Source organism: Manis javanica, chromosome 16 (assembly GCF_040802235.1).
Source record: "Manis javanica isolate MJ-LG chromosome 16, MJ_LKY, whole genome shotgun sequence".
Classification (NCBI taxonomy): Eukaryota; Metazoa; Chordata; class Mammalia; order Pholidota; family Manidae; genus Manis; species Manis javanica.
The window spans coordinates 19,242,146-19,255,847 of record NC_133171.1 but is presented as its reverse complement, the minus strand read 5'-3'; the positions used below and the strand labels follow the sequence as shown (position 1 = coordinate 19,255,847).

Sequence of the window (13,702 nt, the reverse complement as noted above, 5' to 3'; positions counted from 1 at the left end):
CTCATCACAGAGCCCCGATAACTGACGTGCTTGCCTGACTCCTTCCTGGACTAAGAAGTCTTCGAGGGCAGGGACCGCATCCAACTTACCTTGCCTTCCTAGCATCTGGCAGCTTGTCTGGGAGGAGACCAATAAATGCTCAAGAGAATGAATGAATGTACACTGTAGACACGCTAGATCTGAAAGAGTTTTGCTTAATTATAGCTTGTCATATGGTTTGAAATTGGCACCCCTCATGCTTCCATTTTGTTCTTTCTCAAGATAGCTTTGGCTATTTGGGGTCTTTTGTGGACAGATTTTAAGATTGTTTATTCTAGTTCTGTGAAAAATGCCACTGGAATTTGATAGGATTGCATTGAGTCTGTAGATGGCTTTGGGTAATATGGCCATTCTAACAATATTATTTCTTCCAATCCAAGAGCATGGAATATATTTCCATTTATTTGTGTCTTCTTCAGTTTCTCTTATCAGTGGCTTATTGATCACCTCCTTAGTTACATTAATTCCTAGGTACTTTAGCCCAGATCTGAAAGAGTTGTTCACATAATATTATAGTGTTCTCCATGTTTATTTAGTCCTATTAAAATTTTAATCCAACTTGTATAAGATTGCATGGTTGAAAATAATCAATGCTAGTGTTATTTAATTGTACAATATGTATTTTTTTCTTTTCCCGGCCAGTTGCCCAACAGGCAGGGTGATATTTCTTAACTCATTTTTTCATTCATGTTGGCAGCAGCTTCTTCCCTTATCCTGTTGACGAAAGATTATAACTTAATTGCAAGGTAATTTATAAAGTGGACTTTGCTTTGAACTTTGCTGTAAGGTGCCAAAGTTTCGTACTTACACTAATGAATAAACAAACCTGTGAGAAGGTGCTTTGTTTCTCTCTCTTGATTCCTGTCCATCAGTTGTGGTCACTACCCAAGGAAATACCTTGAGGCTGATTATCTCCGAACCCAAAGCAATGCTGCATTTGAACTTAGACGTGTGGGGTGGTTTTCATTAACATGTACCTTCATCTAACACAGACCTTCTGTTACAGGTCTGGCTCCAGATCTGCCTCTATCTGCTTCAAGCCGACCGCGTAAATCTCCCTGGATAACAGTTTCTTCATCTTTAAAAGTAGGCGTTTGGACCAAGGTAGCTAGGAGGACTTTTCAAGCTCATATATCCTCCGGTTTTATTGCTGTGGGTCCCCACTGTGCGCACTTCTACTGTCTTAAGTCTCTTGCCCGCCCTCCCTTCCTCCCCGCTGGTGAACTTGCTCCGCCTGCCTGTCCTACCCTCATACCCATAGATTCACTGTGTTCTTCAGCACTTGACTTTGACCTAGAGGTTTTCTTCAAGAGGACTGAGAAGCAGTTTGTGTCCTTGGGAACCGTGCCCACGGCTCCTACTTCACTGGCGCGCTCAGATCCTTTCCGCAGAAGGCTTGGGAGACCAACCTTTGTGGAAGCCCCCACTCCGGACTGCGGTTGCAGTAGGAGAGCGAGGTTGCCGAGTGAGCACAGAAAGACTGCTGCTTCCGGGAAGAGAGTTCTGACTGCTACGTTCAACAGATTTGGGACTGATTGTGGCCAATGGGGTCGGGGAGGCGGGTGGGAGTGAGAAGTTATGTGATCTGTTGTAAATGTCACACAAGTTAAGTGTCCGGGGTGCTGGCGTGGGGAAGGCACACCCTGGCACTCCACAGCTTCTGGAGTATTTTGCTGTATTTCCTTTAACGGAGGGGACAACCCGCTAGGTTCCTCCCGGTTCCCACCGACTGTGTGGACAGGGCACTTCAGGCGAAATCGTTGTGTCCTAAAGGGGATCTGTGTTTTTTGAGGTCATCTAAGGCTGTCCTGACTTGCTTTGCCCGCCTTGTAGGTTTATGATAAGACGCACGAGGACAAATCAGGCACACGGAGTTTTGGCGAGAGAGGCACGGGCAGCGTTGGTTCGAAGACAGCCTTCGGGCGGGTGGGCCGGCAGGCCGGGCTGTCGGTGGGAGAGCGGGCCCCGAGGGCTCGCGCGGGCGGGGGCAGGGGCACGGCAGGTGCCCGGGAGGGCGCGCGCGGAGGCCGCAGGCTCCGGGCCCGGGGAGCCGGGGCCCGGGCTGCGCCGTCACCTGCCGCGGACGCGCGACCCCGCGCTGAGTAGGAAGTGCGGCGCCTGCGCTTCCTGCGCAAATGAGCGCGGCCCGCGCGCTCCTGCTCCGCCCCGGCCCGGGCGCCCCGGGAGCCCGGCCGCCGCGGGGCGCAGGGGCGGAGAGCGTGCGCGGCCCCGGCGTGCGCGCGCCCGCGGGAGCCCGCAGGCAGGTGCACGAGCCCCGCGAGCGCTCAGGGGCGGCGGACGCTGCTGCGCCGGGAAGGAGCCCGCGGGGGCGGGAGGCTGGCGGCGAGTCCGCGGCTTCTGGCTTTATGGGACCATGCCGAACTGAGTTCATTCTGGAGCCTTAAACACCTGTTGACTTTTAAAAATAGATGTCTTTGCAAAGGTAAGAAGAAACTAGTTTCATTTCTCATTGAACAGTCTCTGCAGAATGTATTGTAGAATTCAGGATCGGATCAAACCTCCCCGGGTCTTAAGGAGAGACTAAAAGTTGGCGTAATAATTAGATGTTTACCTTCTGTTATTTGGAAATGCTCTGCAGTGTGCTGATATATATATATGATAGATAGATAGATCGATAGATAGAGAGAGAGATAGAGAGAGAAAGAGAGATGAATGAATAGGGTGTCATAATTTTCGTGGGAGCTCGGCCATGCAGCATAGTGATGATTTTGGCTGGTAATTGCTGATAAACAAAAACCCTGATCCTATATTGCTGTTCTCAAGTTTAAGTTAAAATGAAACTGATTCCTGTTTCAGCAGAGAAAGGTGTCTTCCGCTCACCCTTTCCAGGGCACCTTTTGCTTTTCTTATAGTTTCAGGAATTCTGAGTCACCCCCTGATGCATATACTTCTCACTTTCAGAGTTCTCACAAGTGAATTGATTCCCCTTCCTGGGAAAATGGTCTCTGTCTTCATGCTTACACTACAGTCTGTCACTCTCTTTCTTTCTGCTGTATCTTCACCAAACATTAGCTGGAGCTCCTAATAGGACCATCAGCGTCCTTCTCATTTGGCATTTCTGGATGTTTGTTTGAACACTGCCGGGTGGGAATTCAAGAACAAGGTATCTAACATTTCTGAAGCAGCAGATTGGGGGTGCAGGCCCAGAAACAAAATAAATGAACTCTGAGATGACTCAGTTTTTAGGGTGTGGGTACGAGGCGAAAGGAGCCCAGCCAGTCTTCACTGAGTTGCTGGTTTATTAAAGGACCTGACTGCTGCCGTTTCCAGTGACCTGAAGCCTGTTACAGGTCCCTGGTCCCTTTCACATCTCTTTCCTCTGCTGGTCCCTCCTTCTCCTTGCCTGCCCTCCCTCCCCCACCCTAGTCCTTCTCTTGGGGAGCAGTCCCTTAAGTATTTCTGAACCTCTCCTGGGTGGCAGAGAAAATAATGTACAGCAGATCCGTGAAGCCACATGGACATAATTGAATTAGGAAATCCAAGGCCACGTTTTTCACGTAATTCGTTCTTACCCTTGCACACCTATGACTGCTATTTTATTCTCTGTGGTAGGCATAAATTTAGAAAAATAGGAAAGCAAAAACAACCCTTCTGTTTGTAAAGGAGCCTCTGACTGATTGGAACTGTGTTGATAAGTAAACAAATGCAAAGTAAGTATGTACAGAGAATGTGAAGAAACATGTCTGAGTAGCAGTATTGGGCTGCTTGGCTTTTTATTTAACACAAACAGAACCCAAAAAAGCCCCAAGCCAATCACCCTAGATAACTTGCTGCTACACTGCTGTGCTGGAAGTGAGGTTTGAGTGTGGTCAAACACTGGCCCTTTACCCAGAGTTTTACAAATATTTACAGTCATCTATGCCAAATATCTTTGTGCTGAGCCCCAAGGAACATTCTCAGCATTCAAAGGCCCCATTCTCATGAATGGTTTCAGTTCATTGGCGATTTAAAGGCATCCAGAATTTCAAACTAGGTCAGTTTAAGACATGTCTTTTTTCTTTTTTTTTTTAAATAATAGTTTTTCAGTCTCCCAGACTGTGAACCAGGTGTTCAGAGCCAAACTCTACAGCTGAGAGAAAAGTTATGCTTTATCTAGAAAGAGAAAAGCAAAGCTTATTTAATCTGTATGGTAAGATCATTTAGCTTCCTGGAAACTCTTTAACAACATGAGTGCTGTTAATCTGAGAAAGCATATTTAATTTTTCCTTACTGAAGAGTAGTGTCAGTATTTTCAATGTTTAGAAACATTTATGAGGACATCAGAATCATTTCTCTGTGGTGTTTCTGCTCATCCTGGCTTCTGTGTTACCCCTGGCCTTGACCTGTGTCATTATTTTCTCGTTGGGTGAGGTTCTTAGTAATTGGAATCACTAGTTTGAGGCAGAGGTTAGGAATCATGCCGAACCCAGATGGTGCTGGAGGACCAAAGTCCCAACGGTTTGGGGACCAGAGTCTACTTTATGCAACTGCTGCTTTTGCCTGTGGGAATGGGGCCAAGCGGCCACACATGTCCTGCTTTCCCCACTGAGCTCTGGGGAGGGTGGGCATCTGCAGCCCCTGCTTCTGAGGACTGAGACTTTTGATGCAGGGCTGCCTGCTTTAATTTCTAGAAGGTGCTTAGCTATAGCAAATTATTAGTATTTCCAGCTTTTGAATTGCCTGAAGTGAATGCAGATGAGAACCGGGCCTTTAGGATTTTCTCTCCTCCATGTACATCCGGAGAAGTCATCCACTGTCGCATTGAGTGACCGCTGCTCGTCAGATGCATGCTAGACGCGGAGGACGTGAGGATGTGGCTTCTGTCCTGGGGGAACTGGCGGAAGCTTGGAAGTGACTTTGGACTAAGTGATGATTCTTAATTCATATTTTACCTGAGCATGAATGGCACTTTGATGTTTGTCATCTTGATTTTATATACACAACACACATCTGTTTCACTTATTTATTTATTTTTGGGTAATGTTTCCCTGATGTCACCTGAGCACTAAGTAACTTGAAGGGCGTAACAGTGCACAAGTTAGTTTATTTAGTTATTTTAATGTGTTCTTTCACCTTTAGGCATATGTGCGAAGTCTTGTACTCATGTTTTTAAAGTTTTTTTATTATTTTTATTTTGGTATCATTAATGTACAATTACATGTGCAACACTATGTTTACTAGGCTCCCCCCTTCACCAAGTCCCCCCCACAAGCCCCATTTACAGTCACTGTCCATCAGCGTAGTAAGATACTATAGAGTCACTACTTGTCTTCTCTGTGTTGTACAGCCCTCCTTGTGTCCCCCTACATTATGTCTGCTAATCGTAATGCCCCTTTTTCCCCCTTATCCCTCCCTTCCCACCCATCCTCCCCAGTCCCTTTCTCTTTGGTAACCATTCTTGGGTTCTGTGATTCTGCTGCTGTTTTGTTCCTTCAGTTTTTTCTTTGTTCTTATGCTCCACAGATGAGTGAAATCATTTGGTACTTGTCTTTCTCCACCTGGCTTATTTCACTGAGCATAATACCCTCCAGCTCCATCCATGTTGTTGCAAATGATAGGATTTGTTTTCTTCTTATGGCTGAATAATATTCCATTGTGTATATGTACCACATCTTCCTTATCCACTCACCTACTGATGGGCACTTAGATTGCTTCCATTTCTTGGCTCTTGTAAATAGTGCTGCCATAAACATAGGGGTGCATCTCTCATTTTCAAACTGGGCTGCTGCATTCTTAGGATAAATTCCTAGGAGTGGAATTCCTGGGTCAAATGGTATTTCTATTTTGAGCTTTTTGAGGAACCTCCATACTGCTTTCCACAATGGTTGAACTAATTTACATTCCCACCAGCAGTTTAGGAGGGTTCCCTTTCCTCCACATTCTAGCCAACATTTGTTGTTTGTCTTTTCGATGGTGGCCATCCTTACTGGTGTGAGGTGATGTCTCATTGTGGTTTAATTTGCATTTCTCTGATGATTAGCGACGTGGAGCATCTTTTCATGTGCCTGTTGGCCATCTGAATTTCTTCTTTGGAGAACTGTCTGTTCAGCTCCTCTGCCCATTTTTAATTGGATTATTTGCTTTTTGTTTGTTGAGGAGCGTGAGCTCTTTATATATTTTGGATGTCAGCCCTTTATCGGATCTGTCATTTATGAATATATTCTCCCATACTGCAGGATGCCTTTTTGTTCTGTTGATGGTGTCCTTTGCTGTACAGAAGCTTTTCAGCTTGATATAGTCCCACTTGTTCATTGTTACTTTTGTTTTCCTTGTCCGGGGAGATATGTTCATGAAGAAGTTGCTTATGTTTATGTCCAAGAGATTTTTGCCTATGTTTTTTTCTAAGAGTTTTATGGTTTCATGACTTATATTCAGGTCTTTGATCCATTTTGAATTTACTTTTGTGTATGGGTTTAGACAATGATCCAGTTTCATTCTCTTACATGTAGCTGTCCAGTTTTGCCAGCACCATCTGTTGAAGAGACTGTCATTTCCCCATTGTATGTCCATGGCTCCTTTATCATATATTAATTGACCATATATGTTTGGGTTAATGTCTGGAGTCTCTATTCTGTTCCACTGGTCTGTGGGTCTGTTCTTGTGCCAGTACCAAATTGTCTTGATTACTGTGGCTTTGTAGTAGAGCTTGAAGTTGGGAAGTGAGATCCCCCCAGCTTTATTCTTCCTTCTCAAGATTGCTTTGGCTATTCGGGGTCTTTGGTGTTTCCATAAGAATTTTTGAACCATTTGTTCCAGTTCATTGAAGCCCATGTTTTAATTTTCTGAACTTTGTCACTTGGCTATTTACTTGGGCTGGGAGTGCTTCTAAACCTAGCGTATAATACTGTGGAGCATGTGGTCATTACAAAGTGGAAAACTGCAAAAGAGCAGAAGTGACCAATGCTTCCTCAACACAGAGAGAGAACTTATCTGTGATCAGATCCCTTCCTTGAATTGAAAGCCCAACCACTTGAGTGAAATACACTTCTCTTATTTATAGCTTGGGGATACATCCTTCTGATCACGTGGCTTGTGGTAGCTGTGTGAGAACGTGCTTTATGAGCCATGTGGGGCTGCTCTGTGGTTCCTCCGTAGTCCTTCCGATTCCTCTGCAGTGATGAGTTTGTGTCCCAGACTTTTAGTCAACTGGATTTTTGTCTTTCTTGGGAAGACAGGACAAGACGTGTCGTTTCACTCTTTGCTGGACTTGTGGCTGAAGCTGTAAACCCACAAACTGTCCTGTGCACGATTATATTAAACTGTATCTTGACAACCTCCTCAGCTAGTTTACTCTGTATAAGTGGGGACTGGGCTTAGTTACCTTTACATTTTAGCACCTAACATATGTGGAATTCAGTTCTGTGTGGATTGACTTTGTTTCCTGCGTCATTGATTCCTTAAGAAGCTCATGTGGCAGAGATGTACAGAAATACACACCCTGCACCTTGCTTTTAGTGTGGGGTGGAGGATAGTCCTCTCCCTAACTGGTTTTAAATTCATTTCTAATTACAATCTGGGTAACATTTACACATGCTTTTATTCCCTTGGAGAAGGAATTTTGATTTAGATGTTTGTGCTTCAGCAACTGCAGTTTCCTGGGAATGTGAGGATCCAAGAAATCAGCCAGTCTCTCTGCAGGGCCCTCTGAAATAACAGTTCTCCTTGATCTGTTAATTACATCATTGTCTGACCTGCCTTTAAGTGGCGTTCCTTCCTGCTTCTGAGCTTTGTTGTTATGCCAGGCAGGGGGAAGAAAATCATTCATCAGAGCTGTATGAATAATTGTGGGAGGCAAGGGAACCACTGATTAAAAAAGGGGTGGGCAGGGCACAGTGGTGGTGCTGAGGGGGAGCTGCCCTGGCGCAGGTGAAATCACAGTGCCACAAATGCCGCTGAGCTCTTCCCCTCAGAGGCACTCCTACCTTCTTTGAGAAGTTTTTATTGCCAGGAAAGCTGGGAACGGACTTTCTCCTCTTGGGCCTTACACTGTAGTGGCAATGAGAACATGGAAAGAAGACAAGGAAAAAAGAAATGTGCTTTTTAGAAAATGGATGGGCATTTTGCATATGTTGAAACCTGTCATCCCAGATTCCCTGTACTGTGTAGGGTTTAGAGTTAGCTTATCGTGATGTCATGTCCTTTGCTGGCCATGATCTCATATCTCTTTCCGTAATTTCTCCTATATATTGTTTAGGAAAAAATATGAAAAGAGTTGTTTTACCATAAGAAGCTTGCAGCTGTATAAGGCAATTGATGTGTTCACTAACCTTATTATGGCAATCATTTAGCAAAATTTATATATGTATGTATCATATCATTATTGTTTGCCTTTATATTATGTATGAATTACATCTCAAGCTGGAAAAATTAGATCTTATTAAATAGTTGTAACAAACTTTATAATTTAATTTCATAGAGCAAAGAGACTGCCTAGAAAACCATTCTTGCTAATATTTAGAATGCTTGTGTCCTTTCATCCAAAAAAAAGTTAAAAGGGATGTATTTACATGTCAGTTCCAGTTTTGCAAGATTAACAATCTCTGGGTCGCAAAGTAATAATTTTATTGCCGTCTGGAAACTGTTGAGATGAAGATGTAAAAACTAAGAAATTATAGACTGAAGTACTGTTTTGTTTCTTGATTTCCTCTGACTGAAGCCGGGAAGCAGTGGGGAAGAGCACAGAAGTCCCCTTTCCTATCACAGGAGGCAGAGAGAGAAACACGTTGTACCTCACAAAGCCCGAGTCGGTAAATATTTACTTTCATCCCATCTAAGAATTAAGTATTTCTTGGGTTTGTTTCTACTAAAGAATTGTTTCTGATCTATTTAATTTTTTTCAAATAATGACAAAGGGTCCTACGTGATGCTCCGAGTCTACTCACTGGCCTTTCAGCATTATTCTTTAAAAAATAATTAAATAGATACACAATGTACTTGAGTAATTACACTTCTGTGGTGACTGGGGAGGCTGCTGGTGTTCCCCTTTGCTCAGGCCATCTCAGGGCGCCGACTGGAAGTGCGGCCTGGATATTCCCGGGTGCGCCCTTGCCCATCTCCTGCCTGCCTGATTTGAGAGTGGGGCAAAGATGAAGCGGGTAGTAGAACCGTGAGGCTGGCCGGTATGGACGTCTGCGGGAAGGCCGGCCCCACCGAGCACCAAGTCCCGCTGCCCTTGCTGCTCTACCAGCCAGCTGATCTACCTGCCATTCCAGATGGTATTTAGGGTAGAACGTGAGCAAACGGCCAATGTCAGTACCATCTGAGTTACTGATATTTTCTGTGAAGAAAGTGAGCCGGCAGCTGAAGAAATCACTGTGTCGGGCACAAGTGCCAAGTTCAACACGGCAGTGATTTCCGACGGGTTGAGTGGACACTGATTGCTGGGCATGCTGTCCCTGGTTGGTTCTGGAGAGCTTTCCTCCCCAGGTGCCTCTGGACAGCTCTGTCTTTCTGCTGTGTCCGAGCACTGGCTTGCTGAGAATCTCCCTGCCTCACACACACAGCAGCAGCCTTGCCTCCACCGCCGCCCTGCATGAGCACCTCTCCCCTGTCAGCTCCTCCCATAGTCATGCGTCCGTATCTTTTGTCCAGCTCCCTGGGTGACTTAGTGCCTTCCATGAGCACATTAACTTTTGGAGAATATCCCTGTGTCTCCTGTTTTATCTCTTGTTCTTGAGTGAGTCTCCGACTTGCGTTGCGTAGCCTGGAATTAAGACCTTAGCACAGATCTGCTGGATTTTTACATACGTTACATTCTGTCGCGTCAGTAACATCCACTGATGCACTTGGGTAGCTTTCTATTTCCCTTCGTCTCTTTAATTATGTTTTATCAATTTATTTAAATTTTAAAGTTTTTACAGAATGGTGAAAAAATGCCAAAGTAACTAGATAAGTAACCTCATAAAACATTATTCTTTCCATCACATTATGTTTTTGTGCGATGGAATTACTGCTGTGATTTTGGGTACTGAAACAAGCATGAACTCCATTAGTTAAAAATACTTTGAATGTTGGCTCCCCTACCTTCTGCATTTTTGGGGCAAATTGGTTTTTCAGCCCCGCAGTAGAATATGAAAATTCCTTCTACACCTTTTGCTTCCAGCACAGCTTCTAACGTATTCCTTTCTTAGGCAACCCTAATGAAAACACGCGAGGGAAAAAGTGGCTTTCCTATCAGAGATTAAGTACTTGCTTCTCAGCCAATGAACACTGCCGTGCAAGAGACACTCCGGGTAGCAGAACTGCCAGTTCCCCTTTGCTGGTAATTCAGTGCAGAACGAGATGTTTTAGAATGCCTCGCCCCCCTTGCGTGCCTCCGCCAACTTGTCCTGTCTTGTGGCCAGTTATCTTTAAGCAAGTGATACTTGTATGGTTTGGGAGAAGTCTGTCCTCACCACCACACCCCTAACCTTGCCACCAACTTCAGAAACTTTTCAACAGGGCCCCTTGCATTGTCTGCCAAAATCATTTTCCACTGGGGTCTTAACACCCAATAAGAGTCTCCCTCACATTTGCCGTGATTGTAAAAGTAGTTACAATTGTTACTGTTGTGAATCAATCAGTAGCAGGGAATGTTCCTGTCACTTTCATATTTTAGGTAAAACATGAGTCATAAGGCAAACCAAGTTGAGCAAGCCAGAAGAATGGGTTGCTGGCCCCCTGAAACGGACTGGGTGTGAATTGTCTGTGTCCATGAAGATGTGATCCCCTGAAAGGGGCAGGAGGAGCAGTACTTGTGTTTCCCCTGGGCACCCACCCACTGCGAGCTTCATGCCACTTACCGGGATTTGCGTGGGAGTTGAGTTTCTACTGTGGCTGTTTTTGTGTTGTGGAGACCGGGGAATCTCAGTAAGCCATTGACAAATCTCCAAGTGGGGAGGGATTCTTTAGAAACTTAGGGATCCTCTGATTCTTGCTTGGAGAGCTCGATTTCTAATGAATGGTGAAAGGATTTCTTGTTTGATATTCCTTTTTCTGTGAAGTGCTCGCTATGTGGCATTTATTTTTAAAGCATTCATTATTGATTTTGCCCAAAGTGAAACCCCAAACTACATCATGGAGAAGCCTTCGGTTTCTGCGATGGTACCTCGAAGGCTGCTGAGCGGAAGGCCAAGGCCACCCGGCCTGGGCCTCCAGGACTGCCTCAGCCAGCACCAGTCTACTTTCTTTCACACAGTGGCATTTACTTAAGCCTTTGGCTATACAATAGTCCATTGCTTTAAAAATGCTGGAAAGCCATCCCTTTAGGGAGTGGGTGTTTTTGTACACAGGAAAATAAGCCACCTCTTTTTGAAGACTCATTTTGGATTGTTCACATCTCAAGAGATGAAATATGCGACTTCCTTCTTCTGTCCCGTGCAGTCACAAGTACTGCCTCGACTGGCATGCTTGGAATTTTCTTTGTTTAAAGAAAATAGATCTTTGCTTTGTAAAAGGTTTCTACACCATAAAAATATTTTTGTTCATAAAAATATATTTTGAATTTATGTACATATTTTAAACCACTTTACTGAGGTGTGATTGACAGACAAAAAGTTGTGCATATTTAATGTATACAACCAGTGTCCATCCATGAACAGCATATGCCTGTAGTTAACCACACTGTACTGTATCCTTAAAATTTTGCAAAGAGGGTGGATCTTAGGTTAAGTGCTCTTATCACATATACACACAAAATGATAAATAAAGGGGCAGGAAAAGACTTTTGGAGGTGATGGATATTTTTATATTTTTATAACTTTGATTTCATAGTCTACCGCATGTAACTCCCAAACGAGGAAGTAAAAAGTAACGTATCTGGCAAGAGACAAGATAATGTTTAGATGGCCTCAACACAATTTCTAGTTCCGCCTTAAAAAGAAGACTGCTTCTCAGAGATAACCTTCAAAGCAGTATCCAATTATGTCTTTATTTTCAAGCACATTGACTGGCCTGTTAAATGTCTCTTTCTAAAAAATGATACAGGTGGAGACTGTGAGAAATAATTGACTTTCTTGAAGAATGCCTAGATCTTTTGCTAGGTTGGAACAACATAATAGATTTATCTATTCACAACACCTTCCTCCTAACAGGCTCTGCTCTTAAGAGTAGCACTTGTGGTGTGGGGCGCTCTGGCCTGTGTCTGTCATTTCCTGTCTTCCCGACTTAGGAAGCCCTTAGTGGCTTCATTTCTTCTTGTTTGACTTGGAATCTCTCTTTTTGAGGGGGAAGATAATTCAGAATTTGTTGGATGAGTGGGAAAAGAGAGATGAGAAGACAGAATTTGTTGAGACTATGTGTGTTACAAACTGGGGAGTTTTGGAGAAGCAAATGGTGCTAGTCGCCTAAGTGTAAACTGGGAAGGGGGGGGAGGTAAAAGCGTTCACTTTTACCTCTAATGGACCCTAAAGAAAGGTTTTTTTTTTTCTTTAAAAAACTTCAAAATCCTGGATTTGGCATGCAGGTTGATTTTAATTTAATTTGCTTTGGGATGATAGCTCATCAATAGTTAATCGAATTAAGAACACTGTCTTGAACCTTAGGGGCCTTTCCCAAGAAATATCAAATTGGAAGCCAATCATTGGTATCATTGGGTAGCTTTCTGTTTAATGTATTTCTAATCAAGTTTTCTGTTACTACTCAGGAGCAGGCGAAAATCCTTAAACACTTCAGATTACTGGAGTTAACTGTTGACTCTGGTATGACATTAACAAAGTTAGTACAGTTAGACCTCATAGATTTTTTTTCTTTCTGTCTAATGAGATTTGTTTTTTCCTCCCTAGCTTTTGTTCTTTTGTATACTGTATATTGAGATTTATGCCACTGTGGGGCTATGTATCAAATGCTGAATATGTGATTTCTTTTGCTCAAAAATTGGAAGAGAATCTGATTCTTATAGAGGGAGAGAATATATATTTACAATTATTTCTATGGTAGAACTTACTAGAATTGGCCACAGTCTTTTAAAATAGTGAGAACTTTAGGAGTTTGCTGTGATTTGGTTAGAACATGAAATTTCTTGATGTGACAGAAACGATGGATACGCAGGAAGATTGTTTTCACAATTTGTTTACCTCTTTTAAGGGCATTCTGAATAAAAACAATCTAGTGGAAGGGCTTTGGTCATAGTTTTTATTTTTCAGTGTAGTCATACCCTTTCTCGCAGTCATGCTGTGTGTGGAGACGAATATTATTACCCTTGTGCCATGTCAGTGACCTTCTAGTAGCAGCAGTCCCAGACTTCACTTCTGTTTCCCTCTCTTGCTGCCCTTTCCCCCTTTTCTCTCTTTCTGCCCCATCCCTCCACAGAATGTCCCCTTGTGGGGCAGCACTGCTGTGATGGGCCAGGCCCTGGGCCTGGCCTCGGAAGATGGGAGTTTTGAGCTTTGCTGTGCCACATACAAGCTCTGAGAACTTGGGCAGATTACTTCTCAGGACCTCAATTCACCCATGAAATGAAGGAAAGAATCATCATGGTTACAGAAGATTAAATGAAATAATGTATGTGAAGGAATACAGTCAACACCGACACCCCTATTGAATTTGTTTTTTTTTTAATTGGGGTAAAATATACATAACATAAAATTTAACATTTCAACCATTTGAAGTGTTCAGTTCATTGGCATTAAGTACATTCCTAATATTGTGCAGCCGTCACACTGTCCGTATCTAGAACTTGTCATCA

The 13,702-nt window shown here is 43.6% G+C and overlaps 1 protein-coding gene across 6 annotated transcripts in view; it reads left to right on the top strand.

Moving 5' to 3' along the window:
- Positions 1 to 13,702, top strand: part of RNF144B (ring finger protein 144B) — a 343,986-nt gene that overhangs the window by 67,824 nt on the left and 262,460 nt on the right. Inside the window, exons 4-5 of one of the 6 annotated variants that reach the window (XM_073224047.1) lie at positions 8,696 to 8,786; positions 10,170 to 13,320. The exons of 1 other annotated variant lie outside the window; for it this stretch is intronic. In XM_073224047.1, the coding sequence (XP_073080148.1) occupies positions 8,696 to 8,786; positions 10,170 to 10,447 (369 nt within the window). In that variant the 3' untranslated portion in view covers positions 10,448 to 13,320. Of the gene's footprint in view, positions 1 to 2,221; positions 2,483 to 4,293; positions 4,906 to 8,695; positions 8,787 to 10,169; positions 13,321 to 13,702 lie in introns of those variants that run through there. 4 more of the 6 variants (XM_073224044.1, XM_073224048.1, XM_073224045.1 and 1 more) reach the window with 4 other exon arrangements.